Source organism: Entamoeba invadens (genome assembly GCF_000330505.1).
Source record: "Entamoeba invadens IP1 unplaced genomic scaffold scaff_1105074725665, whole genome shotgun sequence".
NCBI classification, from domain to species: domain Eukaryota; phylum Evosea; order Mastigamoebida; family Endamoebidae; genus Entamoeba; species Entamoeba invadens.
Genome location: NW_004191756.1, coordinates 106,645 through 134,561, shown reverse-complemented (window position 1 = coordinate 134,561; position 27,917 = coordinate 106,645). Strand labels below are relative to the sequence as shown.

The 27,917-nt window shown below is 36.0% G+C and overlaps 13 protein-coding genes across 13 annotated transcripts; 6 read left to right on the top strand and 7 right to left on the bottom strand.

The window, feature by feature from the left end:
- Positions 1-815: 815 nt before the first annotated feature.
- Positions 816-4,055, top strand: EIN_284160 (hypothetical protein; the record flags this gene model as incomplete). Its single annotated transcript, XM_004184158.1, has 3 exons — positions 816-821; positions 861-1,137; positions 1,261-4,055. The coding sequence occupies 3 exons, from the start codon at positions 816-818 to the stop codon at positions 4,053-4,055; spliced, it is 3,078 nt and encodes a 1,025-aa protein (XP_004184206.1).
- Positions 4,056-4,600: 545 nt separating this feature from the next.
- Positions 4,601-5,266, bottom strand: EIN_284150 (hypothetical protein; the record flags this gene model as incomplete). The annotated part of the gene is made up of 1 exon (XM_004184157.1): positions 4,601-5,266. The coding sequence occupies one exon, from the start codon at positions 5,264-5,266 to the stop codon at positions 4,601-4,603; it is 666 nt and encodes a 221-aa protein (XP_004184205.1).
- A 423-nt stretch (positions 5,267-5,689) lies between these two features.
- EIN_284140 (glutamate dehydrogenase, putative) lies at positions 5,690-8,542 on the bottom strand (the record flags this gene model as incomplete). Its single annotated transcript, XM_004184156.1, has 1 exon — positions 5,690-8,542. One exon carries the CDS (start codon positions 8,540-8,542, stop codon positions 5,690-5,692), a length of 2,853 nt encoding a protein of 950 aa, XP_004184204.1.
- Positions 8,543-9,490: 948 nt separating this feature from the next.
- EIN_284130 (serine/threonine protein phosphatase 2B catalytic subunit A1, putative) lies at positions 9,491-11,044 on the top strand (the record flags this gene model as incomplete). Its single annotated transcript, XM_004184155.1, has 1 exon — positions 9,491-11,044. One exon carries the CDS (start codon positions 9,491-9,493, stop codon positions 11,042-11,044), a length of 1,554 nt encoding a protein of 517 aa, XP_004184203.1.
- Positions 11,045-11,139: 95 nt separating this feature from the next.
- EIN_284120 (hypothetical protein) lies at positions 11,140-11,919 on the bottom strand (the record flags this gene model as incomplete). The annotated part of the gene is made up of 1 exon (XM_004184154.1): positions 11,140-11,919. The coding sequence occupies one exon, from the start codon at positions 11,917-11,919 to the stop codon at positions 11,140-11,142; it is 780 nt and encodes a 259-aa protein (XP_004184202.1).
- A 442-nt stretch (positions 11,920-12,361) lies between these two features.
- Positions 12,362-12,799, bottom strand: EIN_284110 (hypothetical protein; the record flags this gene model as incomplete). Its single annotated transcript, XM_004184153.1, has 1 exon — positions 12,362-12,799. The coding sequence occupies one exon, from the start codon at positions 12,797-12,799 to the stop codon at positions 12,362-12,364; it is 438 nt and encodes a 145-aa protein (XP_004184201.1).
- An 881-nt stretch (positions 12,800-13,680) lies between these two features.
- EIN_284100 (hypothetical protein) lies at positions 13,681-17,509 on the bottom strand (the record flags this gene model as incomplete). The annotated part of the gene is made up of 2 exons (XM_004184152.1): positions 13,681-13,801; positions 13,842-17,509. The coding sequence occupies 2 exons, from the start codon at positions 17,507-17,509 to the stop codon at positions 13,681-13,683; spliced, it is 3,789 nt and encodes a 1,262-aa protein (XP_004184200.1).
- A 151-nt stretch (positions 17,510-17,660) lies between these two features.
- EIN_284090 (hypothetical protein) lies at positions 17,661-19,308 on the top strand (the record flags this gene model as incomplete). The annotated part of the gene is made up of 2 exons (XM_004184151.1): positions 17,661-18,102; positions 18,155-19,308. The coding sequence occupies 2 exons, from the start codon at positions 17,661-17,663 to the stop codon at positions 19,306-19,308; spliced, it is 1,596 nt and encodes a 531-aa protein (XP_004184199.1).
- A 5-nt stretch (positions 19,309-19,313) lies between these two features.
- EIN_284080 (myst histone acetyltransferase, putative) lies at positions 19,314-20,564 on the bottom strand (the record flags this gene model as incomplete). The annotated part of the gene is made up of 1 exon (XM_004184150.1): positions 19,314-20,564. One exon carries the CDS (start codon positions 20,562-20,564, stop codon positions 19,314-19,316), a length of 1,251 nt encoding a protein of 416 aa, XP_004184198.1.
- Positions 20,565-20,962: 398 nt separating this feature from the next.
- EIN_284070 (hypothetical protein) lies at positions 20,963-22,090 on the top strand (the record flags this gene model as incomplete). Its single annotated transcript, XM_004184149.1, has 1 exon — positions 20,963-22,090. The coding sequence occupies one exon, from the start codon at positions 20,963-20,965 to the stop codon at positions 22,088-22,090; it is 1,128 nt and encodes a 375-aa protein (XP_004184197.1).
- Positions 22,091-22,392: 302 nt separating this feature from the next.
- Positions 22,393-22,713, top strand: EIN_284060 (thioredoxin H-type, putative; the record flags this gene model as incomplete). The annotated part of the gene is made up of 1 exon (XM_004184148.1): positions 22,393-22,713. The coding sequence occupies one exon, from the start codon at positions 22,393-22,395 to the stop codon at positions 22,711-22,713; it is 321 nt and encodes a 106-aa protein (XP_004184196.1).
- A 168-nt stretch (positions 22,714-22,881) lies between these two features.
- Positions 22,882-24,346, bottom strand: EIN_284050 (hypothetical protein; the record flags this gene model as incomplete). Its single annotated transcript, XM_004184147.1, has 2 exons — positions 22,882-23,374; positions 23,781-24,346. The coding sequence occupies 2 exons, from the start codon at positions 24,344-24,346 to the stop codon at positions 22,882-22,884; spliced, it is 1,059 nt and encodes a 352-aa protein (XP_004184195.1).
- A 1,045-nt stretch (positions 24,347-25,391) lies between these two features.
- EIN_284040 (glutamine synthetase, putative) lies at positions 25,392-27,539 on the top strand (the record flags this gene model as incomplete). The annotated part of the gene is made up of 1 exon (XM_004184146.1): positions 25,392-27,539. One exon carries the CDS (start codon positions 25,392-25,394, stop codon positions 27,537-27,539), a length of 2,148 nt encoding a protein of 715 aa, XP_004184194.1.
- Between the last annotated feature and the right edge of the window lie 378 nt (positions 27,540-27,917).

Below are 27,917 nucleotides of genomic sequence, written 5' to 3'. Positions count from 1 at the left end.
TATAAGAACAATTCCTATATCCTCAATATATCTAATACATTATTCACAATAGTTTTTGTGTAATAAATCTAATACTTTAACAATTACCTCGTTTTGCAATGAAATTAAAATGATGTGATGATTAAGTGAGATTACTCTAACTGTTATCTTTTTCTTAAATTGCGACTATAAAAACATTTATTGACCAAAATAAATGAGATATAAAAAATGCTAAATAAATAAATATTTATTTATTAAAAAGTTTTATTTATTGGATAATTATAGTTTTTAAACTATTCCAAGAAAATAAGAAAAAATCTCAAATTCGTGATTTCTTGATTTAAAATGAATTTATATAAAAAATGCAGAAATAGAACAAAATGAGAAAGGATTTTCTTTCATAAGTAATTGGTTTATTATAATAATATAATTATAATAAAATAAACTATTATTTGGATTTTGTTGGTTAAAACAATTGATAATTCCCATTTCTGGGAATAATTAGAATTATTCGTATTTATAATTCGCCTATTGAAATAAAAAAATACCCGATAATAAAATGACTTTTTTTGTTGAATGAAAACTAAAGATAAATAATAAAAAAAACAACAGCTATAATATAGGTTAAACTTGAAAAAGCATTCTGGTCTAATACAATCAATCAAAAAAATAACAATTGTGATGGATTTGCCGACTACTGTTTTATCTAAAGCAATTTGAAACGACAAACAAAAATAAGTGACAAAAAAACAAAAGAAAAACATTTCAAAAAAATTAAAGTCGTTTGAACCACCACCAAAAAAAATTTATCGCCTTGCTGAAAAATTCCAATTAATATGTCTGTTTGTTATTCATAACTACGCCATCAGCCTGACGCTTAGAAAGGACAGTCCTCTGAAGGGGAACACTTCATTGATGACAGCTACAGTTCCGAGGAAACATCACAACAAACAAAACTCGCTACAACAAACCCCGCAGCAGAAAAACCCTCAAAACAAACAACCAAAAACGATAAGTCTACCGACAGCAAATCCGCTTCTCATTCTGGAAGTGACTCTAAAAGCGACTCACATTCATCAAGTGGGTCTGATAAATCCAAAGGCACCACGTCGACCGGATCGACAGACGACGATTACTCGGATGACGACGATTCATCAGGTTTGTTGTGTTACCATCATTTTCTTCCCTTAAACGCTTTTTCTTTCCATTCGCCCCAAATGAATAACTATACACAAATAATAACCATACTATTATTTAACAAGTTCATAAAATGACAAGAAGAGAATTACCCAGAGATGCTTTTGAACATGAAAAAGCAACTTGAAGAATATAAACAGGCAGTTGACGAAGATAGGCAGAGAGACAAACAAAGGATTTGCAGATTGGAGAGCGATTTAGAAGATGAGCGCGATTCGAACGAATCACTCAAAGGGAAAATCACCGAATGTGTTGGAACGATCAAACAGTTAATCGGCGAATTAAAGAAGTTGAAAGACGAAAAGGAGGACCTCATCAAGAAGATTGACGAAGAGACTCAAAACCACATCATGACCATCAAGGAACTGCAGACATTAAAAGAGTCGATGAACCCCGACCAATCTGTTGTCTGTGGGACGAAAGAACTTGAGTTAATGGTCCGCATTACAATGGAGAATGGGAAGATAGAGAAGGTCGACGCCGTGAGGAATAAAGACAATGACAGAGAAGACTTGTTACTCCAAAAGAGTATATTGGAGAAGAAGATTATGGAGAACAATCAGAACTACACGTTACAGAAAGAGAAGATTGTGCATGAAAAGAATGAAATTGAGAACAAATTGAGTGCGATCAACTCAACTGTTGAAAATTTGAAGAGTGAAAACGACAAGATGAAGGAGAAAGTGAGTTTACTTGAGACAGAAAAGAAACAGAACACGATGATTATGACTGGAAATTACCAAGATCAGATGATGGAGGGAGCACTGAGAATTGTGACTAAGTTATCTGCCGAAGGGCATTTCAAGGAAATTGAAAGACTCTCGGTTCAGGACGTCAAGCGGTACGTTTCTGAGAACTGTTACTTCCCGAGAATGTTCATGAAAATAGAGGACGACTGTGTCAGAATGCTTAACTCGGCGTACAGAAAGTGGTCAAATAACAACAAAAGTGTGTTGGAAGGCAACGAGAAAATACCACTCGTCACATTTATTATGCATTATACGCAAGCAGACATGTTTGGCGATTACTTGAAGAAAAAGAACGATAAGACTCTTGAATACTTCATGTTACTCGAGGAGATTTGCAACTTCACCAAACAATTTTCGTTGGATCCAAATGTGAAGAAGATGTATGGAGAACACAAGGTACCAAAGAACATCAGCTTTATTTCAGAGTCGAAAAAAGACGACAACGACGATAATAATAACGACACTAAATTACAGAGACCACTCAGCGCGTCCGTGTCGAGTGGTGTGGCACGAAGAATGTCCATGTGCACACCAAAAGAATCAAAAGTGCTTGTTCCCCAACTCTCAAAGCCAAAGGTAATTGAAACGGCAGTAAAGAGAACGTCCTTACAAAACAAAGAAAGAAGGAAAAAATCAGACACATTAACTGGATTGTTCAAATCTGGTTCAATTGGATCCAGCGACTCAAATACACCACAGGAAGGAAGCTCTCCGGTCCAAGATAAACTTATCACAGAGAAGTCGCCAACGTTTTTGAATCAGACAATTCCAGTGTCTCCGACATTTGAAAAGAAACTGGAGAAGCGCAAATTGAGAAAGACAAATCGAGGGAGTATTGAACCGTTGTCGTTGGATGATTTGGCAACACAAATTGAGTTACACGAAAAAGTTGAGAAGAGCAAAAACGACACACTCAAAATGCCAGGAGAGGTGAAGAGCATTGTGCAGTACCAAGATAAACTCTTTTTGTCGATGAACTGTTACAACGACAAAAACGTTGGATGGGTGAGATGTGTCGAAGCCGCAAACCCAACAAACATTATTTCCACATTCTCCTGCGAACATGAAATTTTGAAGATGCGACGATTTGACAAAAAATTGTTTGTGGGGACGAAGGACGGGAAAGTGATGATATTTGATGTTGATAAATTTACACAAATTCCGTTTGAAGATGCTTTACACCCGGGGATTGTTGACTTCTTCTGTTACAAGGAAGTTGTCTACTTGGTTTTGATTTCAAGCGAATTTGTGAGGTACACTTTTAAAGACAACAAAATCATTGTCAAGGTGTTGAAGCACAAAGGTGTTCCGGTCGCTGCAAAGCAGATTTTAGTTAAAGACGATTTGTTATACATCGCTACAAATTCGGGAATTTCCAAGTTTGATTTGAAATCGAAAGTTGTATTGAAAAAGGAGGAGCAAATACAACTGAAAACGACGCAAATGCTGGTGATCGACAACAACTTGTGGACTTACTACCCAGACGTCAGTAAATTGAATGTATACAACGAGAAGCTACAGCTGCTCCACGAGTTCAGTTTTGATGAGGTGGTATTCATTGTCGAGTGTGGGACAAATGTATGGGTTGGTGAGACGAACGGCAAGCTGACAGTTGTTGACGAGAATAATTATGACGTAATTCAAAGTTTCGACCTTTCAAACGGAAAGGGTGTGAGGTTGATCACGGGCAGTTTGACACGTGTTGGCAAAGATGAGAAAACTGCAAAGTTTTTGTTCTTAGCGTCGACCGACGATTTGAATTTGCACAAATTAGAGACGTCTTACAAAGCACATGAATTCATTCCGAGTATTGAAGAGGGAGCAAAGTGTCCAATTTGTAAGAAGACGGTCAAACAAAAAGACTCCATCCAATGCATCAAATGTAAATTGGTGATGCACAAGATGTGCGATCCATACAACACCGCCGAGATGTATGTCTGCAATGGTAAAGGCCCTAATACCCCAAGAATGCTCCAACTCAAAGACAAAAAAGACACCGACAAGATCCTAACTGTTCCACCCGTACGAAAACCGTTGGGGAGAATCAACAGAGCGCAAACGATGAAACTTGGAAAGGGGGTGACGTTCCCTGACGAGTGGAAGAATCCACCAAAAGACGCGGGCAAATAGATTGTCTTGTTCTATTTGATACAACCAAATTCACAACGAAGTGTATTGCATTGATTTTATCTTTACATTTTTTTCCATCAAATAATACAGACATCCAATTCACGAATTTTGTATTTTTCCTTTTTTGAAGATAATGACCAATTATTTTTTCCCCTTCAAAAAAATCAACAGTTTTCTCAAAAAAGAAAATCAAAACCATCTGTAAAAATTCACTCAATGTGCAAACACAACAACACAACACACGTTTGTTTTTTGTTCACCTCTTTGACCCAATACACCACCACTTCACACTTTTTAAGTTCCTCATTCACATATTTTAGTTCCATTTTACCCTTTCTAAAAATAGTTTTTAATCTATCTAGAGAAACTATATGGAATGGTTTATTTTATAATTATTATTCTCTATACCAATGGTGATGGTATAGTTACTATACAACACACTGCATAACAAAAGTGATGTCCAAATAGTTATTTTTATTATACTATTTATAGTATAATAGTTAAGGTGAGAAGTCTGGAGGAAAGAGAGGACGAAAAATCACGAACTAAAGTTTATAAAATGATTTTTTTGTCTGGAGAAGACCCTTTTGTTCGAGGACTTTCTTTACAAGGCCGTAAGAGACTTTTGAGTCAGGTTGTTCCCGCTTGACGTCTTGGAGGACTCTTGAGACGATGAACTTGTTATAAGTCTGTATTTGAGAGATGTGTGCGTCGACGAACTCAGCGAGGAGTTGATGTTGTTTTGTAACCTTTCGTTCTTTCTCGTCGACAACGACCCGACCCCCGACGACTCTCTCCCCGGCGGTTTTGACTTTTTTTGACTTAGAAGTTCTCTTGACATAGACGTGTTGTTCGTGTTCTTCGCCGCTCTTGTTTTTGACCAAATAAGTGTAGCAATAGAACATATTACCATCTTTGTCCTTGACTAATTCCTTTTTGACACACTTTTTTGCCTTTGCGCCGACTTGTCCCATTGGAACGATTTGACTTTGTGGGTCTTCGATCTCAGGACACTCGGGAAGAATGGTTTGTGGTGCATCGATTGTATGAATCAGAGAAGAGGTGGGAGTCATCATAGAAGTCATCGTTTGATCTTGCATGTCAAAATGTTGGACAGGGGGTGGTGGGATTGTCGTTTCGGTTGGCAAGAAGTGAGAGGTGAGAGATTGATGATCTCCCTCCATTTTTATTTCTTGAGGTTCTTGCGCCATTATTTTGTAATTTGTTTTTTTTTTCTCAAGTTCGAAATTTTTGTTTTTTTGGGGAAGAAAAATGAAAAAATTTCTCTTTTTCATTTTTTTTATCTTTTTTTATTTGTTTTTTATCTTTTTGGTTTTCTTATTTTTTCTCTTTTCTCTGTGAAAAAGAGGAATTGTTTTTTTTTATGGTTTTTTTACTAAAATGTAAATTTCTTTTCTTTTCGAGTTCTTTTGATTTTTATTTGAGTTTTTTCTTTCGTTAAATTCCTGAAATTTTATTCATTTTTTCAAAACAACTAAGAAATTCCAAATTTGTTTTTGTCTTTTTTTATTTTTCAATTTTTGACAAAGCAAGTTTTATTTTTTTCATTCAATCAAAAAAAACAATTTGAAAAACAAAAAAGAAAACGTCATAATCTCACAAATGTGATTTGATTAATTAGATTTTTGTGCCAAAAGAGTTGGAATAATATCTAAAACAGATATTTTCCAATCCAAACCTCTTCCGTAAACCAATTCGCAAGCTATAGAAGTTGCTATAATAGCTTTCATATGCTGTTGATTTAACTTTCTTAAAGTCAATTCCAAGTAATGACCTTTAAGTGTAGGTGGGAGATACTCGACAACAACATTCAAGAGTAATGTATTTTTAATACTAAACAAATCAAGAGGTTCTAAAGCTCCATATATTCTATCTGTCATTTTGTTGATTTTTTGAGAGACTAAGATCGAGATTTCAGACATCAACGTATCAGGATGGTGAACTTTATATTCTATCATACACCGCGCTTCCTTCCTCGCAAGTTCCTCAAGCTTCAACAGAATTTCTTTGGCGTATTGGTCTTTGATCTCAAAGAATTCTTCGTCGGTCAAAACAAGTCCGGCCAGTATTTCAAACGACGACGAAATGACTCCGCACTTATTCGCTGACGAATCTTTGAAGATTAACACTCCGCTCTTCTCCAACACTTGTCGCGCGTCTTCTGTCTCATACAAGTTAGCTCCTTCAATTATTAATTTTGCAGTCGGGACATCTTCGATGAAGAAGTCTTTAACATTATCCACGCGAAGTGTTCTCGGTCTTCCCCCACACGGTATAAATACGTCGCTGACTGTTTTATGAGCAAGGGTAGTATATATTCGTATCGCTTCATTCGATGGGATATACTCTTCTACGACTGTTCCCCTATCTTTCTTAATTCGTAACGTCTCACGACTCACTTCATTCTTTACTCGCGTTGTCTGGATCTGAACTATGTACCCCCCTTCATTCAATTTATCAGGGGGGTATGCGGTAATCCCTTGAACGACTTTGAAAAGGGTATTCATCACCTCCAAATCAACTCCAAGAGGATCATAAAGACACCCAGTACCATCGACTATCACATTCACTTTAACTCGTCCTTTCTGGTACTTCTCGAGTAACTTCAAGAGATTCCCACCAACATCCCCATCAGGACCTCCTGTCATTTTTAATGTGTAATTCTTGTTCTCGAGACCAATGGCTTTCAACCCTTCGAGTAAGTATTGGTAGACACCTAAAGAGGTCACGCCATACTTCTTATGGTTGATCCCAGCTTTCTTACCAGAGATAAATGCGGCGCCCGCAAAGTATTGTTGTCGAACACTCTCCTGTGCTATCCACTCAATCATCTTGTCGTGTAAGTTTTCGTCGGGGCCAAGGTAAATTGGCTCGGGGCGGCCATAATAATCGACGATGTTCTTTTCACTGATTGCGTCGTCTTTCATGACAATGAGCGACAGCAAAGTCTTAACATATGAGCGTTGTGTTTGATACAAATACTCTGTTTCCTTTTCAGTGATGTATTTGTCGACTTCTGCAGTGGTATACCTCCTCTCGATTTTCACTTTCTCAAAGACTATTTCAGACTCCGTCTTTGCTTGCGTTGGCGCTAAGTAGATAACTCCTTTACTTCCGCCTTCTGGAATGTCTTTGTTCTTCATTTGTTGAGTCAGCGCCAAATTATAACACTCTTTAAAGATCCCTTTGCGCTCATACTTCGCTTGGTCGGAGTCTCGAGTTATTACCGTCCTTAACCCACCTCGAGCTAAGTCTCTAAATCTCACATGAAATCCAAAGAAGTTATATCCTTTGATATAGAAAATACCAACAGGAAGTGTTGTATACACTCCAGTCTTCTGTAAGCCAGGGATTTGTTCTAAGATCTTTGGATCGAGTCGCATCCCCAGTGAAGACTTTTCGTTGCAATAGAAGTTCGTTTTAAGTATCGACTTCAATGCAATGATGATGGACTTGATGATCGTCTTCCTTCTCTCGTCATTTGTCTTTCTACCAGTATCTATCAAGTCGCACTGATTTTCTAAGTCTTCTACCATCGCGCAGAACTCCCCAACACGCTGACTTGACGGTTTGAATTTGACTTCAAAAGCCTTTGTGATTTCTTTCGTCAAATTGGGATGGAAAGTTAGAGCCTCTGTTATACTCTCTTCATTGTATTTAGTCTCATCTACCTCGCCAAGTAATTGTGAGACTAACGTCACTAACGTTCTCACTACCATCGCTTTGTTATTTGAAATAATCTTGTTGTCGACTAATTTCAAACTGATTTGATCGTCGATGGAAATGTTACGGAGCCCAGAGAACTCGTTGATGAAGTTATTTCGCAGATTTGAGTCGTTCAAGTTTTCGCCCATTAACTCCAATTTGCCATATAAGAGGGCTTGTGTTGTAAGTATCCCCGACATCCCAAACTGTGTCTTGTAAATTCCAATATCACGAAGTCGACAAATGTACGCTATTTTGTACATGAAATACTCCAAGTCGACATTCTTCCAAGCAAATGACAAACACCAATGACATCCACTTTCATGAGTCATCGTGTGTTGTACCTCATCACATAATTTTGCTTGTTCTCTGAGTTTAATACACTTCTCTAACCTTTTAATACCCCCATTGTCTTCTTCAAAAGATATGTAACTCACTCGAATACGATGACATCGCCCAGGAAGAATATCACGCGATAATGTCGACTCATACTCCATGATCCCTTTATGCCCATAATGCTTCAAAATAGTCTCGTCGGAGTTTGGCAAGTCTTTTGAGATCACAACAGCAAACTTTTTGAACGAAAGGAAGACAAAGTCTTCAAAAAATTTGGAATACCCCAAGAGACTCTCAACTACTTTGTTGACTTCTTTGTTTGTGAATATTATGCAATCACATGGAAAATTGTGTTCTAACCATGGCATGTAATTTGTTTGTGTGATATCAACAGTCAATGGAGTCTGGTCCGTGCTTTGACTCATCAAGTGATATCTTAGAAGTCTTCGAAATCTTTTTATAAGACTGATGCGGAGATTAACAATTTTGTTTGAGTAATTTGTACTTTGCGCAACAAAGAATGACGGAAGTGGGGACTGTATGTTCAATAACAAAATGAAGATTTGTTTTGGGTAAATAATCATGAGTGATGAATGTATTAAAAATACTAATTATTATAATTTTAATACTATATATATATTAATATTAGTTTAATTGAATAACAATGGGTGAGTATTCACTTTCCTATTTTGATATTTTGTTATTAAAAAATGAGGAAAGTAGAATCGAAGTGCTTTATAATATTCTAATTTATTGGGAATTTAAATAGTTTTGAATTGATAACAAAAACCAAAAACAATTGTATTATTATTATAGAATTATAGTTTTAAGTAAACTATTATAAAATATTATTTTAAATAATTCTCAAAGCAATTGTTAAATTATAAATTAACCCATAATTATATATTATTTAACAAACTTATAATACTAGTTTATTTTTTTACTATTATTATAATAACAATAACAATATAATTATCAGAAAAAAACAAAAAAAAGGCAAAAAAATTTCAAAAAAAATATTAGAATTTTTTTTTTCGTTTTCCAATTTTAGTCTTTTTAAAAACAGAAAACAGTTAAAATTAGTTTTTATTATATTTCAAGCAAAAAAATAACAAATTCTATAAAACTAGTTACTAATAATTATTGTCGATAACTTAATTTGGGTCGTTGAATTAAAAAAAACTATAATAAATAAAATTTCGCTATTATAGAATACCTATTATATTTTGTAAATGACAAATTAAACTTTAATGTATTTTCTTCCTTTCGTTCATTCAGTGATACTAATAGACAACTATAAATAAACCATACAATAATTAAGTAATTCATCGAATAGGAACAAAAAAAACTGGATCTTATTTCCTAAACAACTCATGACTACCAACGTACTATCAACCACTGATCGAGCAATTAAAACGGTCGACCCAATGATAGACCTTCTATTAACATACGACCAATTTATTGATACGGCAGGTAACATTGATTTCCCAACGTTATTAAACCATTTAAAGCAAGAAGGAAGACTTCACCCCGACGCTCTTCTCCAAATACTAAAACGCACGCAAGACAAACTCCGGGCTCTTCCCAATGTCATCACAATAACTGGACGCACCGCAGTTTTTGGAGATATCCATGGACAGTTTTATGATTTGTGTAATATATACCAAGACTTTAATGGGTCGAGTGAGAAGATGTTATTTCTTGGGGACTATGTTGATCGTGGGTGCTTCGGAACGGAAGTCATCATCTTACTTTTCTGTCTCAAACTTCAATTTCCGGATCGAGTTAGTTTGCTTCGAGGAAACCACGAGTGCCGACTGATGACAAGTTACTTCAATTTCAAACAAGAATGCCTTTGGAAATATAACACACAAATCTACGACGAGATCATGAACACGTTCGACTGTTTACCCCTCTGTGCTGTCATTGAATCAGATTTGGGTAACTTCTTTTGTGTCCATGGAGGCATTTCTCCCTCTTTGCAAACAATCAAGGACATCAGTTACATCGACAGATTTCAAGAACCACCAGAGGATGGGCTCTTCTGTGATTTACTGTGGAGCGACCCACAAGATGACTCGGACTATGACCAACTCCCTTTCAACCAACAACTGAAGTTTCAAAATGAATTGTTTGATTTCAATACGACGAGGGGGTGTAGCTATTATTATGGGTTTAGTGCAGTGAGGCGATTTTTAGCGAGGAATGACATAGTTTGTATAGTTCGAGGGCATGAAGTGCAGAAGAGTGGGTGTAAAATGAATTTTGAGGGTTGTTCCGAAACGCCGGTGACCATCACGATCTTCAGTGCGCCGAATTACTGTGATGTGTATTCCAATGATGCTGCAGTGTTGATGATCACCAACGACGAACTCAGCTTTTTGTCATATACGTGTGTCGCCCATCCATTCTGGTTACCCAAATTCGCAAATGGGTTTTACTACACGTTGCCAATGATCACGGAGAACATCAATAAAATTGCCAATCGAATCTTTAATGCGATTGTGTTTGAATCATTCAAGAACGAAGGAGAGGAACCGGCAGAAGGGTCAACGACTCCCGAGTTGGAGGAGAAGACTTCTAGCCAAGAACAAAGTCATCACCAACGGAGTAACAGCAAAACTGCACTAATGGCGTTTAGAAGAAGAACATTTGTCGGCCTCTCGACGAGCTACAGCGCACTTCAGAACACCCCACCGACGAAAAAAAAGATGACTGCGAAGGAAGCGAGACTTGGGAAGAGAACAGTCACATTGGGATTGAAAATGGAATTCAAGGACGGTGAGGCGTTGTTCACCCCAACACCATCGGAACGATTTGAACTGGCGAAGAGGAACGATTTGGCGAATGAACTGAGACCCGTCGACACTAAAGAACTGAGAATCGAATGGAATAAACTCAAAATGGAGGTCGATCAGAAGTATTAAATTTTCATTTGTGTGGATTGTGGTTTAAATCTTAGAGAAAAATAATGGGAAGTGAGAATGTGTTTGAATAAGATATTTGCAAAGTAAGTTGTGAATTAGAGAAAATGTAATTTGAGAGTTTCACCGATAGTGACAGAAAGAAGACGAGCTGCACTGCCATTGACTTTGGAAACTTCAAGCGTGTTATTACTGCCTTCGAGAAGAATTAAGGCGATGTTATGCTTTGCACCTTCTTCATAAGTTTTGACAAAGGCAACGTCACTGATTTGACCTGTTTTGAATTGTTCGAGTGATTTTAACGAAGCGAGTTGGTTGTGGGTGAAAGAAGAAGTTGGTGTGTCAGATATTAAATTGCCAAAAGTGTCGATTGAAACGATGTGGATGGTGTCTTGTGTGTTGTTGGATATGTTTAAATAGACGATCTCTTGGAAAGGGATTTCCGTTGCGTTGATGACGTCACCGTTTGCAAATTGAGCTGCAGAAAGAGAGAAGACATCTCTGCCATGAAAAGTAGCGGAGGACGTTTTGGAGTGGAGTGAATAGACGTGGAGGATGTCAAAATTGTTTTGTTTGAGTGTGTGAGTGAAGAGACCATTGTTCGGACCAATGAATGTCGCTGTTTTTGTTTGAATCAATAGATCTGCTCGATCACCCCCAACGCCAGGATCAACTACACACACATATATGGTATCTTCGGGAAAGTAGTTCACACACGTCGAAAGAATCCATGACGCTTGAAGAATGTTTTGTGGTTCAATGTCATGTTTGATATCAACGATATTCACCGGACTTTTAATTGTTTTAAGAATGACACCCTTCATGATGCCAACATACTCGCCAACACCAAAGTCCGTAAGTAACGCAATCGTCTTCATGATTTGGTATTACTAGATTTTATAGTTTCTTTTTTATTAATGAGAATTGGAACTTATCAAATGATTTGATTCAAATCCACGTGATCGTTCTATTTCTGATAATAACACATTTTTATTATATTTTAACTATATTTTATTAATACTAAAAATCTGAAACATTTCCATTTTTTGTTGCCAAAAAAACGGGATAGAGTTCCAAACAAATCGTTTTTATCAACAAATCATAAAAAAATGATTTTCGTTTTTGATTTAAAAGTGATTTTCCTTCAAAAACGAGGAAGAGTTCAAGTACTAAATTATAACTATTATTATGGAAAACGGACTCAAGTCAAGAACTGACTTGAATAGTAAAAATGAATAGAATGGAAACCAGAAAAGTAACAACATATGTTTCAAAGACTTCAATAAAAACATTGAAGGAGAGAGTAAAGCCCAAGACGCTCTACTGGACTCTTGTGTAGTGGGATGGTTCGAGCTTAGTTTCTTCCTCCTTAATAATAAATTGTTCAACAACCACCTTGAAGATGTCGAAACATTGTGAATAAGTCTCTGCGTTGTTGATTATATTACAAATGATTTGAAGGTATTCCATTCGATCGACTCCTTTCTCTTCGTTATAAAAATGTACTGCGGCACTGTAACACTCGTTCAAAAACTTTGAGCGAAGACCTTTAGGGGTCTGTTCGATGAGTTGTAACGACTTTTTAACTCGAACGGTATCGTTCTGGGAAGTGATCGCGTTTAAAGCCATTCCGGCCAACAGTGAGCATCCTAACATGTCAAAGTTGATGTTCTCGATTTGATCGTGAGATGTAGCGATGTTATAAAAGACCTCGCGGCATTGGACTATTTTGCGGATATTCTCGTTTTGCATGAACATGTGGGCTTGTTTGGGGGTTCTGAATTTTTTAGTTTCGAGGTCTTTTTTATTGCTGTAAGTTTTGAAGTTTGTCTTCTCCCAATTTTTGCTTCTTTACTTTGATGTTCGTTCTGGCAAATGGAGAAGTGAGTCAACTAATAATTATAATTTAATTTTCTATTGCAGTCGTTTGACGTGGAGTTTGAAGTTTGTAATTGAATTAAGTGCAATAATAATTGGTAATAAAAACAATGTTTATTATATAACTATTTTATATTATATCAGTATTAGTTTTTATTAATTATAGTATGATAATATTTTTAAAACAGTGAAATAAGAAAAAATAATATAACACAAGATAAAGGTTTCTTGATATGATTTTTAGACTCGTAAATTATTTATTCTTTGTTTTTTTCTAAGATGACGTGATGCTTTTTTTTGACAACAATTAACTTGTTTTTTACAAATATTTTTTGAAATTAAAAAATATAGTTTATTTTACTAATATTTATAAGTATATTACTTGACACTTATAATTAGAACAAAAAAAGACTTTATAGTTTTGCACAACATCTTTGTATAGTAATGTATTTAATAATTATAATAAAATCAAAACTATTAGATCACACTTTTTTATTGTCTTATCTCAAATCATTTTTTCGTTTTCCCGTTTCTAGACAGTTTTTTGGGGTTTATGAGTTTTTTGAGACATTTAACAAAACGTCCGATATTATTATTATTTCAATATTATATTATTAGTTATAATTAATAACACAAATAGTTAAGCTTCATCAGTAGTCAAACTAAAATATATTGTAAGTATATTAGTCAATTTAACCAGTCAATTTTTTGATAAAATCTACTCTGAATTATAGTATTCAAAACAAATAAAAAACAATAAATTAGTTCAATCCGTTGTCTTGTTCTGATTCACTTTCTTCTTCAGAATCTGGGACGATCACGTCAAAGTCTTTCATGATTGAATCATATAAAATGGAACACTTCAAGAACGAACGTTTAAATCTATTAATAAGTATAATTCTATTCCAACATCACAACAAACTGATTCCATTTTTGTGGTTCGAACCGAAACAAATCCAACATCATATTTTGAACCGAATAGCATTCACCGTACCCGTCATAATATACCGACATGCCCCTTCTTCCCTTTTCCGTCATAATACACACAGCAGAATAAAAGAAGTCGAAGAAGACGACGTTTCCATTAGAACAAGTCTTCCCGTGTTGAATCAAACAGTAATTTTCAGAACACAGTGGTGCTCCACATAACATACAAATACGACAAGACGTCTGATTTGTGATTAAACAATTGCACTGACAACACTTAGAGAGACTGTACTTCCCAAACAAATCACAGAGCTTTGTAGGTAACTCGATGAAGTTCAATTTAGTCTGAATGGTTGGAATACTACTGCACTTACTATTCCCGACACTAGTCTTAATAAATTCCTTCACGTCGTATTTTTCATTTCTTTTAAAACTGGTCAAAGCACTCCCAAATTCTTCATAGAGTTGAACAGTATTCACAAATTCAATGGACATCTGTAACACGGCATCTTCAAAATTTTTGCACTCATTGAGACATTCGATCTTCTCTGCACGGTCCAATGGGAGGATGACATCAATGAGATCCGGTGGTAATAACTGCTTTTTATATTGAGCAATAGTACTCAGAATGTTGTCGACTTCTAATTGGAAGGCACACCGCCCATTCATCCCATTGAGCCTCTCAACGACGTATAAAACAAATGGATCTAATGTCACAGAGTGGTCTAAATACCTTTTGATGTCGGCGACTGTGAAGACACTCTGTGTAGCTAGAATGAGTGATTGCACTGCATCTATCAACTCGTCATTCGTGTTTTCATCTTCATTGACCATTGTAACAATCATCTTCAACGTCGAAGAGAGTGTCATCATTAAAAAGTCTGAGAAGAGGTGATTGTGTTGTGTAGCATATTGTTCCAGTAGAGAGAAGTGTGCAGTGACTTGTTGTGGTGGGAGGGGATCGATTTGTGAAGACAATGGGATGAATGAAGATGTCTGAAATTTACAGATCGGACATTGGAGACGATCTTGAACGCGTTTGAAACAAGACTCGTGGACGTGATGGACACAAGTAGATAACACATAACAACTTAATGTATAACTCCCCTTTTTAGAGTGTTTTATTTCATAAGGAATACCTTCGGCAAAGTTAATAAGTCGACCTATGTCACTCTCTTGTGTGGACTGACACACAACACATGAATCATCAGTTTCAGTTATATTCATGTCTTCAGGGACATCACCACTATTATGAATAAATACACTCTCTTTGTTACTCTCAGCATCTTGTTTGATCTTGTCTATTTGCTTTGACTTCATCCGTTGTAACATCTTCTGCCGGAGACTCGACTGCGCATTACCGACTTTCTTTGGAGCTTCAGTGACTATCCCAAGAATGTCTCTCAACGCCTTGTTAGTCACCCCAGTCACAAATTCTTTAAATCCAAAGACACTCTCTTTATTAGTGTTAACATAGGAATAAACTTCTTTCATGGAAGCACAGTTTTTTAATAAGTGAATGATTTCATCTTGATGACTAAGGTCTTGTAATGCCGTGTTGATATCAGTAAGTATAATTAGAATATAAGGCAGTGCAAGAGTGTTCATTTCTTTGTAAATAATACTCCAGAACTCTTCACTGCATATCCCAGCGAGTAATTTAATATTCCACTCTGTCTGTTCCACATAGAATCTATTTTCTTTTAATGACGTGTTTTTGAATAAGGTGTTGGTCAAAAGTGGTTCCACTATTTTAAAAGGGACAAAGGGACAGAGTGGGTCGACTTTTTTAAAGTACTTCTTCTTATTCGCCACAACTTCTTCGAATAATTTGACGAGATCTAACTCACTCAATGATATGTATTCACACGCTTCCATTGGACGTTCCACACCAGCTGCCACTATATGAGCTAGTACTTTCATTACCAACTCTCTGTTATTAAAATTAAGTCGCTGTTCATTAGTTCGATTCATTTGAATGATAATCGTCAAAAAGTTGACAAAAGCTTCTTGTCGTTGGTGTTGAGAATTAGCAGTCTCCACTCCAAACATCACCAACAGTAGAGCAAAGTACTTTTTGAGTGGGATGAACTCTAACATCAATTTTGCAGTATTTAAGTCCGCGTTCTTAGCAAATGTGAATGTGAGTCCATTATAGTAAAACGACACTAAAATGACGTTATCTCTACTTTTCCCATACTCATCGTTTTGAAATTGTTGTCCAAATTTGAGGGATGTTAATGCAAATTGTAACAAGTCTTCTGCGTCTTTTTGACAGAGTCCTATTGTGTTCAGATCGCCACACTCTTTCTCTTCAAACAAAATGTAATTGTAAAATGAAAGAATCCCAGAGATGGGAGAGACTCGTTGATTGACTCCAACCTCTCTTCTAGGGACAGAGACACCATTCACTTCAATAACAGGAACGTCTTCTAAAAAGTTCGTCACATGGTGTAACACTCGTGTTGTGACCATTTGAAATTGACTTCTGAATTTCTTATTTTTGATCACAAGTCGTGAGAACTCGCTTATGATTAACAATAAGTAGAAGAAGAAGAATGTGTTTTGGTCGTCAAATTGTGGTGATTTGTTCTTATCAATATAAAACGGTGTTGTGTTCGAACACAACGAAATTAGTTTAACAACATTTTCAGTGTTAAATTCGTTTGTTTCAAAGCTGTCCGAGTAGCAAAAAGGGGAGAACAATTTCTCGGTGAGTTTGAGAAGGTTCACTTCTTCCTGGTCGTTCAGAATGTGGTTCATAAATTGAGGAATCCAATCAATGTAATTTGATATTAAAGTGTCAAACTTCTTACTTTCTAAAAAGTACTTTTCTATTAGATCTTTACTATAAACAATACCAAGAAAAAGTCCATCCAATGCTGTAGCGTTTGAGTGATTAATATTAATAGAATAGAAAGCCAAATCAAACAGTGAAGATAAGTCGAATTTGATGAGTCTTTCATCTCTGAACAAATCAGCTAAGAATGGAAGGACTGACTCTGTAATTTCTTCATAGAGATAACAATACTCTGCATAATGCTCAAATAAAGTGATCGACTTCCTTTGATAAACGGTACATAAAAGTGACTCCTCTCCCATCTCTGATTGCGCCTGAAGCATTCGTGAGAATATTAAAAAGAGAAGTGGGACGTCTGAGAGTTGTCTGAGACATGTAAAAACCAAATTGACAAAAGTGCAACTTGGGTCGTATTGAATGAAGTGAAGACAACATTGAAATAAGTCAGGAAGGAGGATTAAACACTGGCGATACTTCTCTGGTATTAAAGTCTCTGGATTCGTAATGTATTCTCCCGTGTGTTCTTTACAAAACCCGCTCTTGTCCCAAAAGAATTCATTGCCACAGTCACATGTAAACCTGTCATTAGTAACAAAAGAAAAGTAGTTGTGACCAACATGATTACTCTCTTGGAAACACTTCGAACAAACACAACTTACTTGTGACTTCGCACATGTTAAGCAACGATAGACAATTTGTCTGTCTGGAGTCATCCCAGAAAATTGACACATTTTACTTTTTAATAAAGGAGTTAAGTCCTTTTTAATCTCTTGTAGTGTAAATGGACTTTTAAAGATGAGAAAAAGTATGTCTTCGACTGTATGAGCCGACTCATAAGCGTTTCGTAATTGAGTCAAATCCATTGTTCTGTTTTTCGAGTTTTAAGGTCGTCATATATAAAATTTTCTTTAATACTTAATTGGAGGACTTCATCTTAAAAAGGAAAATATGAGGTTTATTTATTTAAATGGAAATTCTTTTTTTGAAGACTTTTAAACTGAAAATAAAAGAAAAATGAATGGCGAGGACAACTATGAGGATTTCAAAGATGAACCAAAGTGTACAAAAGACGATCAAGAAGATTTGATGTCTTTCAATGAAAAATTTGAATTGATCAAAAAGTCTGTTGAGAGTAAAGATGAGGGGATGATAGAATACTCACTCATGGAACTCTTTTTAAAGAAATTCGACTTGACCAATACACTCTTACCTGACATTTTCATGTACCTCACACAACACATCGAAGTCGTAGTCGAAGTCATTGAGTTTAATGCAAAACTTCTTATAATATTCCACACATTATGTTCAAGTGATATCAAAGAGTTAGTTCGACCATTTGTAGATGCGTTATATACCACCGCTTCACCTCGAGAGATTTTACTCGTCCATACATCTATTCCTATTTATACAGAAGACAAAAATACTCTTCTGAATGCACTCAGCTATCTCCCGAACAGTTTGTTGTATCACTAAAATATCATTAAAATGTGTGTTGTACTGACATGTAGTCATTAGTTGTATCCCAAGTCCAAAAATCGAATTGTTGTTCGACAAGATGAAAGAGTATGTGATGAATACATATCATTCACTCGGTGACATCTCATCAGAGTCTGACAAAAATGTGATATACAACACTATCGATGCAGCTTTGTCAACTGTTCCAAGTTGTGAAAAAGCGACTTCACTTCTATTGACCATCATATCAAATTTCGAAATTAGCGAAACCCTAGAATCCAAATTACAAGATAAAGTCCTTGCAAATGGACATGTCGCTAACGCGTTTCTTTCTCTGAGTGCTGAGAACGTTTTAGTGTATTTATCGGTCAACCTTCAGCTTCCTTTAGTCTTAAGTAAATCGGTGGTTTATAAAACAGTGTTAAATGCAATTAAAAATGCACAACTTCCCTCACACTCCGTTCTCAAAATATTAGAAACATTAATCGAAAACAACCAAGACGAATTAGACGCAGAAATTGTGTTGAAATTATACACCTCACTATCTTACATACAAACAGACGACCTCAAATTCCAAAGAGAAATTGTGAGCACCTTCGAGTCTTTCATATTCGACCGACCAGCTCCAGTCATATACGAAATACTCAAACAGAACATTTCAAATGAGAAGTTTCGAGCGCTATTTTCATACTCCATTAGACTTATGATAACCCTAGTTAAATCCATTTCATCGACACTTGAAGCTCACAAAGTGCTTAAATGTTGTGAGGGGAGTTCAGTAGTGCTTAGTGGAATTCATGACATTATCGAAATAGCATTACAAAGGCCGGACTTTTATTCTCTCGACAAATATATGATTGTACAATGTTCTGAAGATATCATGTCGACGTGTTCATTTGTTCAGTTGATGGTCTGTTGTAATTATGGAACGACACTCCAACCAAAAAAATACTTAGAAACGCTCGAGAAAATCTATGTGAATCTTCTCAAAGTGCGGACGATCTTACAACAAGGGATGACACACGACGATAAGAAAGAACTCGAAAAGGCTCAATTGATCTGTAATATCACTGCCAACGGTGAGAAAGTCGATTTCAACAAGACTGACGCGTTTGAACGGAATGTCTCGCGAGTCGAGTTGTGCATATTTCGAGTGGAGAACACGATATCTGCGCTCAAAAGTAGAGTCACTTCTGCAATCAATTAATTTGGTTATACGTATGTTTTGAGTGTTTCCATGATATCTGGGTTCTTAATAACAACAGCGTGTGGTTTCCACTTGAGCAACTCTTTCTTAACTAAGACTTCCTTTTGAGGAAAATCAAGTCGAAGTTGTTCGAGTTTTTTCTGTGTTGTAGTTATCGATTGTGACCCCCTATACGACACTATAAGTCCTAAACTGTCTAAAGTACTAACACAGTCTTCTTTAGTGATTCCAGTCTTCAGTGTTAACTCCGTGATATTCGGACCTTCTGGGCAGTTGTTCAAGAGTTCATCGGCAATGACTTTAGTCCAATAACTCTTGAAACTGACTAACCCTAAGTCACTCAATGGCTTTTCTGGACTGCCCGGGATACCCTCAATTTTACTTAACTCGTAACTCATCGATATAAGCATCTTCCCATACCCCTTTCTTTGATGATGCGGTAACACCATCAAACAACTCAAGTTGTACCCATCGGGGCTTGCCTTCTCTTTAGAAAAGTACCCGACAAGGTGGAAGTTTTCGTCTTCAAGTTCCGTCTTAGGTTCGTACTCGCACAACACATAGAAGTAAAACGGTTCGACGTCGTAGTACAGAGTTTTGTGGTCCAAAAACATCTTCGAGAGTAAACACAACGACTGACAATACAATTTCGCCTCTTCGCCGTCCACTTCAAAGAACGCAATTTTCCTTTCCGGGTCTTTATAGATCAAAAGACCGGGCGGGAAGTGATATGGGCATTTTTGACGGTGCGTGAGATATGTCCGAGGCTTCTCCATGTATTTCAAGCAATGCTCACAAACATACAGTCGTTCGACATTCCCATACTTCCCGGGATATGGAGAGAAATACCACACAGGAAGATCAAAGTCGGCTATAGTGACGTATTGGATATTTTTGGTCCGTTGCGGCGCTTCATTCTCCGGCGCATTCGACATCGTTCCCGCGGGCTCGCTGTCGCGTTCCAACATCGCGACGTTCGTCTTCCGGAGCGCGCGCGTCATCTTCCGCGGGTTTCCGCCGTCGTCGCGACGGGTCGGGCGAATGATGTTGAGGTTTTCTCTCGAGGAGTACTTGATCACGTTATCTGCTGACGTCCATTCATCAAGTCGTTTGTTATATTCTGTATACCGAATGTAATACATTATTTGTGTTGTCGTTTGTTTCGTTTCAAGTATTTGAGCTTCACGGTATGACCCTGCTGGATCCTCATGTTTGTGACATAGGACCTTGTCGTTCACTTTGAACTGTGGTTCCATTCACAAATTGGTCTTTTTTCAAGTTTTTCAGTGATATCAAAAAGAGAAAATATTTATAGTTGTTTTTTTTATTATGAAATTATTCAAGTCTAGTACTTGGTATTAATTAAAATGTATTATAATATAGTATATTCAAACTAAAAATTTGTTTTTAAATAAAAAAAAAGAAGTATACTATATTCAAGTAAATATATTGTATAATATAGTTCATTATAACAAAATTATAAGATATAAAAAATTAATTATAATTGAATAATAAATAAATTTATAGTATTTTTTGTTAAATTGATTTAAAATTTTTAATTAAAGAGATTTGCGAACACCCAGAAAATTCGAATGTTGTCTTCTTATTCTTTTAATAATTTTTGTTTATGGAACTGTGAACTTCGAATACTCAGATGTTGAGATTATTACTTCTTGTCTCGATTTGCTCTTCGATTAAGATAGAGTACAACGAATGCAAAGACCCACAAATCATAAAGGGCTCGACAAACATCTACATTGAAGACCTTTCCCAACGCACCGTCTATAACTCGAGAAAGGGAGTGTTCATCCAAATAACTCCCGAGAGCAGTGCGTTAGGGTTTTCCTTTCATACAATGGAAGACACATATCAAGTTGTAGGCATTCAAGAAGTCACTGATTGCACCACATTTAGTGAAGTGATGTTACTTCCAAAGCCATTAGTAGTGGAGGTTGGACAGTCTAAAACGTACTTTGTCTCTCTCGCCGACACAGAAGTGACTGAGTACGTAGTCATAGCAGAGAAGATGTTAGTCTCTGCGAGTAAGACTGAGCCTATAGTTATTAGACAAGAGTTTTTGCCATTGACCTTTGACATTCACACATACACAGAAGCCAACACCATCTATTACAGTGTCTTAGGAAGAACTAATTGGAAAGTTGCTGTTGAAATTGATGGAACGCAAATCACTACAGTTGATATGAAACAAGACCAACGCACTTTACTGACTGTCATGAAAGAAGCCGGGATCTATCGACTCACACTTAAACTCGCCGATGAAGAAAAGTCCTCCCCACTTCCTATTGTAGTCGATGAAACTGCTCCCGCTGTTATTAATGCAGTCTTCCGTACTGAAAGTGCACAAGAAGAGTCCATTTGTTATGAAGGGAAGCATCAAATAGTTCAATACAAGAGTACTGCAAATGGAGTTCTTCAGATTGACGTTGTTAGTGATCCGCTTGGATTTGAGACGTTTGTAAATACTAATAACAAGTGCAGCATCTACTCAAATGAGACAGAAGTCCATGGAGACTTTGTTATTGTTCTGAAATCAAATAGCAAAATATATCAAGACAGTACCGTCGTCATTAAAACAACACTGAAACAGGCTGTTCAACCTATCATCGACCCATCTGAAGAGCCGGGAATGGATAAGGACTTGATGATCACTATCATCGTCTTTTCTATTGCAGTGTTCTTATTGATCGTTATCAATATCGGACTCATTGGGTTCATCATCTATTCAAAGAAAGTGAAGAAGGACCATTACCAGTCTCTTTAATTCAGACTTTATCTTGTTGTTTTGTTATGGGTTTACACTAGAGAGTGGCGTATTGCGCTCAAAGTGTAGTATTTTACACACTTTCACTTAATTCTATTGATTTTATTAGTATATAGTACATTATACTATTATTTTATTATATCAGTAATAATAATAATATACTAGTATATATACTAATAAAGAAGTGTGTTTTATTTATATTTAGATAATAACTGTTGTAATGAGTGAATTACACATTTAATTGTTTTATTGGGTAAGTTTGTTTAAGATAAAACGAAATGAAAAGAACTCAATAATAAAAAATGGCTGTTCTTCATATTAATTCAGTGGAAGACTTATCAAGAATTCTTGACACTAATGTCATCATCTTTGATTTCTTTGCTACGTGGTGTGGTCCTTGCAAGTCAATTGCTCCTGTCTTTGAAGACCTTGCAAACAAAAACCCCAAAGTGAAGTTTGTGAAAGTAGATGTTGAGGCTGGTGAAGAGATTGCACAAAATTATGAAATCACAGCAATGCCAACATTTATCCTTTCCAATAAAGGCGATGTCGTTGATCGAATTAAAGGCGCAGACATTGACGGTCTCAATGCTTTGGTAGCAAAAGCTTCATCACTTTTATAACCAACTCTTTCGTTTCGTTCGTTCAAAACATCTACTTTATAGCGGAATCTAATTGAAAACCACTGAGAAAATTACACATTAAAAATAAGAATAAAACTCCGTTAAAAACAAGTGTGAAAGAAATATTCAAAAAGTGACCTATTCATCATTGCAACGTTTGTCTACAAATCAAAAGTTGATGACCTCAAAGCCATCAACGTCTTCATTTTTTACGCGTAGGACTTTGTCATCAATCCCAAGCATGTTCTGTACAAACCCTTTTAAATCGTCGAGCTCTCTTTGCGATGTGACGACAAAAGCAAGCACAGCACTTCTGTCGAGTAGTGAGTAACTCAGTGCCTTAACATCTCCAATGATTGGGTGGTACTCTTGGGGATCAAATGAGCACGAATTGATTACCGTATTTCTGACCGTGTGTGGGTCTAAGAAGAGTAATTGGTCATGGTGGATCCCAAAGAAGTAAAACGCCTTTCTCCCCGACCCTCCAACCATCCCCGAAAAGAGATAAAACGAGAAGATCACTGCTATCTTGTCATTGAACGAATCTGGTATACTTATAGGTATTAATACTATTGTGGGTTGTGTATACACACGGAAAGTAAAAGTCGTTGTTAGTATCTCCATGCCAAATTTGGGGTTCGCAAGCTTCTTGTTGATCTCTCTAGACTTGAGTATATAAGCTTTTGCATTAAGATAAATGTGTTGTCCTATTATACATCGTTGTGCCTGTTAAGACAAATGTTAAAGAAATAAAATATATATAGTAATTTTAGTATACCATTGAAATTACCATTACCAAAAAACAAATTCTATATCTATCATATATAATATAATAATTAGAATGGGATATTGAATTGAGTACTGTAGAAAATAGGTCAGATATAATAAAAAGAACTAAATTTGTCGTTAAATCATAGTAATACAATAAATGTATAAAGTATTTCTAACTATTGGTTGTCAAAATTCCAATCCCGAACAACCAAAATAAGCCGCAAGAAATTAAATAAAATGAATAATAAAATAAACAATATCTATAGTTTCTCAAATGTGTGGCGGAAAGAACAAACACAAATGCGGCGGCGACAGCAGACGGCGGCAAGAAGGAATTGCCGTTGATGTTTCCCTGAAGGATAGCCTTTGTAAGGAAAAGGTTGTGGATGGAGAACGGGCATTCAACAGAAAAAAAGTCCAAGAAAAATTTGATGACCATTTTGTCCGTGACTTCTCCAGTGTCAAAGTCGTTTGTGAAAAGCTTCCCAATTGCATTTGCAACTAACATCTGAGTTGACCGTATGGTGCAACCCCATCCACTATCAGATGTCAGTGTTGTATTTGGCAATGGTTGGAAGTTATTTCTATAAACAAAGTAAAAGAGGTTTATAATTTCGTCGAATGCCTTAGTGTGTGTCAACGCGACGTCCAAAAAACTTGACGTTTTTATTTCAACTTCTTGTGGGAAAAAAACTTGTCCACACGCAGCAATAAATTCTTTGGGATATAGAGTTGGGTTATCTAATGTGTCCGGTATAAAATTGTAAAACCGTGACATCAGATTCGTCCGCTTCTGTCGGAGCCATTGCGAAAATGGGATGTTTTGCAGTGATTCTTCATACAAGAGTTGGTCTTCGGTCATATTGTTGAAAATAGTACAGTTTTGGATTTCTTTTTTTATACAACGTAACTTTAAATCGGAGAAGTAAACTATACCATTAATTCATCTTAATAGAGTTAATAGTTTATTATTATTAACCATTGTCTAGACATGCTTTTTTAATTCCTCTTTCTGAAAAAAACAGCTTCTTTTTTGGTTTTTTGCATTATTTCGGGTAAAAATCACAATTATTTAAACAAATTAAAACTTAACATTGTTTTTTTATTTTTTTATAATAAATGGTAATTTGTATTATTATTGTAACTATATCAATAAAAATAATAAAAAAAAATGAAAAGGCTACTAAAAATTATAACAGATTTTATATTATAAAATAATTCGAATGGAAACTATAACTTATAATAAAAAAAGTTATACAAGAATTAAACACAATAGAAAATCATTTCCTTTCTCCTTTCAAAGAAGGTCGTGCCATGTGTCGAACGGCCGCTGCTGCTTTTTCAATGAGTTTTTCCATCTCCACCTTATTCTTAACAAGTTTTTTCGCATTATTTAAATATGTCTTTCCCTTTACTTCTTTCCCTTCCTCCAAAAACACGTCGATCAGTGTTGGATTGCCGTACTGTGCCAAACACACGACGTTCAATAACAAAAACACCAAAATCATTTTCTTTATAAAAAATGAATTAGAAGTTTCATCACAAACAAAATCAAAACCATTTTTATTATTTGTTTGCAACATTTTTTCAAATGGTTTCGAAATGGTATTAAATATAGTTTATATAAATGGAATATTACTATATCAATAGATAAATAATTTAAATTATAATTAATAGTTAGAAATATAAAAATATAGTAATTATATTTATAACTATAATAATAATTATACTAATAAGTTGACAATTTTTCAAAATAGAAAAACAAGTTAAAATGTAAATTACTAATATAGTTAATTCAAATTACAAAGAAACTAGATGCCAGATCATGTTTCCCGACTTTCTGATCTCCGTTGAGAAAGAGATTCTTCTGTATAAAAGGGCGTTGAAATTCATTCGTTCATTCATTAATGGCCACCACCGAACTTTTACATAAAGACCCGTCATACAGTAAATACGTCTTTACTAATGAAATGATGGAAAAGAAACTTCCTCGAAGTGCTTATTTGAAGCTTCAAATGTTATTTGAGAATGGAGGGACATTAGATCCGAGTACAGCCGATGTGATTGCGTTTGGGATGAAAGAATGGGCCGAAGAGTTAGGAGCGACGTGTTTCACTCATTGGTTCCAACCCCTATCATCCTCGACCGCACGGAAGTATGACTCTTTCCTATCAGTGAAGCATCAATGCTCAAGACAACACATCTCACAACTCCTCTCGGAGTTCACTGGAAAGCAATTGATTCAAGGAGAACCTGATGGCAGTTCATTCCCAAATGGAGGCCTTCGAAACACGTCCCAAGCTCGTGGGTATTCTGCTTGGGATTACAATTCCTCTGTTTTTGTCATTAAAGATGAATTTGGTGGTGTTTTATACATCCCCGCAGTATTCTGCTCCATTTTTGGATTGTCTTTGGATACCAAAACGCCACTCTTAAGAAGTGAGAAGGCCGTCGACGAGACCGTCTCGAACTTTTTGGATATGATGGCGATGTTGTACGACACGCCTAAGAAAACGCCGGAGCAACATGTTTCTGTGACTGTTGGCCTTGAGCAAGAGATGTTTATGATCGACGAGAAAATTGCGAAGAAGCGAGAGGATCTGATGGAGACTGGAAAGACTTTAGTAGGTCGTCTACCGAGTAAAGCGCAACAAATGAAAGATCATTATTGGGGTGTTATGCCACAACGTATCGTCGATTGTTTAAGTGAAGTGAAAAAGTCGATGTGGGAATTAGGTATTCCAATCACCACAATTCACAACGAAGTCGCTCCAGCACAATATGAAGTCGCTCCCATCTTTGAGAAAGGAAGTATTGCTTCAGACCATAACACCATATTTATGGAGCAATTAGAAGCAATAGCCAAGAAGCATGGATTAAAGGTGTTATTCCATGAGAAACCATTTAAAGGAGTCAATGGGAGTGGAAAACACTTGAACTGGGCGTTATTCTGTGACGGGCAAAATTTGATGTCGTTCAAGTCTTCTGAAGCAGAACGTATCACTTTTCTCTTCTTAACTTCCGCGTTATTAAAAGCAGTGGACGACCACTATGACCTCGTCCGCGCAGCTACGTTAACGCCGGGAAATATCGATCGACTCGGTGGCTTCGAGGCACCACCGAGTTTCGTCTCGATGTTTATTGGAGAACGTTTGGAACGATGCATCGACGATATGTTACGCGATGAAGCCGCATTAGATTGCTCACCATTGTTAGTGTCGTTTGGGATAGAGACCTTACCAAGCTTCACAAGAGACCAAAGCGACAGAAATCGAACATCGCCATTCGCATTCATCGGAAATCGATTTGAGTTCAGGGCGGTGGGGTCGTCACAAAATCCAGCATGGCCGATGACTGTTATTAACACCATTTTTGCTACTGCGGTGAATGAAATGATGAATCAAGTCAAAGCGTTGAACAAGAGTGGGAGCTTGGGTCGTGAAGCAATCGAAAGAGTTATTAAAGATACATTAAAGAACCATAATAAAATAGTTTATAACGGCGATTGCTACTCCGAAGAATATGAAGCCGAAATGACTAAACGAGGCTTTAAGTCGCTCAACAACACGTCAGATGTCCTTCGTGAGATGTTACAAGTGCGTAACATCGATGTCTTTGAAAACATGAATGTGATGTCAAAGCAAGAAACTGCAGCGCGAGTCGCCATTTATGAGGAACATTTTGTGGAAACGATTTTATTAGAAGCTAAGTTACTTTGTGAATTGGTGAGAAGAAAGTTTGCACCAGAAACATTACAAATGGCTGCGAAAATTTCAAAGGAAATTGAGACAGTGAAATGTGAGATGCCTGCTTTTAAATTAGTTGTAAGAGATTTAACAGCCACGGCAAATGAAATGTTGGCACAATCTCAAAGACTCAATGATGAAATTGATAAGATCGAGATCGCTTTTGAAGGAAGACTCCTTTTGTGTGAAAAAATTGTGTTCCCCTTAACTAAAACTATTCGCACTTATGTCGATCATGCGGAAAACTTGGTTGATAAGGAGACCTGGAATTTCCCGTCGTATGAAGAAATTTGGGAGGAACATTGCTAAACCATTTATTGCTTATTATTATAATTATAATTTATTATAATTCTTAATTTGGATTTGGATTTGAATTTACTTTATTAAAATCAAACCAAACAATTATTATTTTTTTTTAATTTAAAAAAGTAACTTAATTGAATTAATAAAATAAGTTACAATGTTAAATTAATTTAACTATGATATTAATAGTTTCACAAAAACGGGAAATAATCTATTTTAAAAATAAAAAGTTATCCCAAACGAATAATAAAGATAATATGATTTGAATTAAGTGTAATTATAACTTCAATATTCTCTTTGTATTTCTTTTGAAATACACGAATAACACAACAAAAGCCAAACAAATAGTAGATTAAATTAAAATTAAATTATAACAATGTTTTC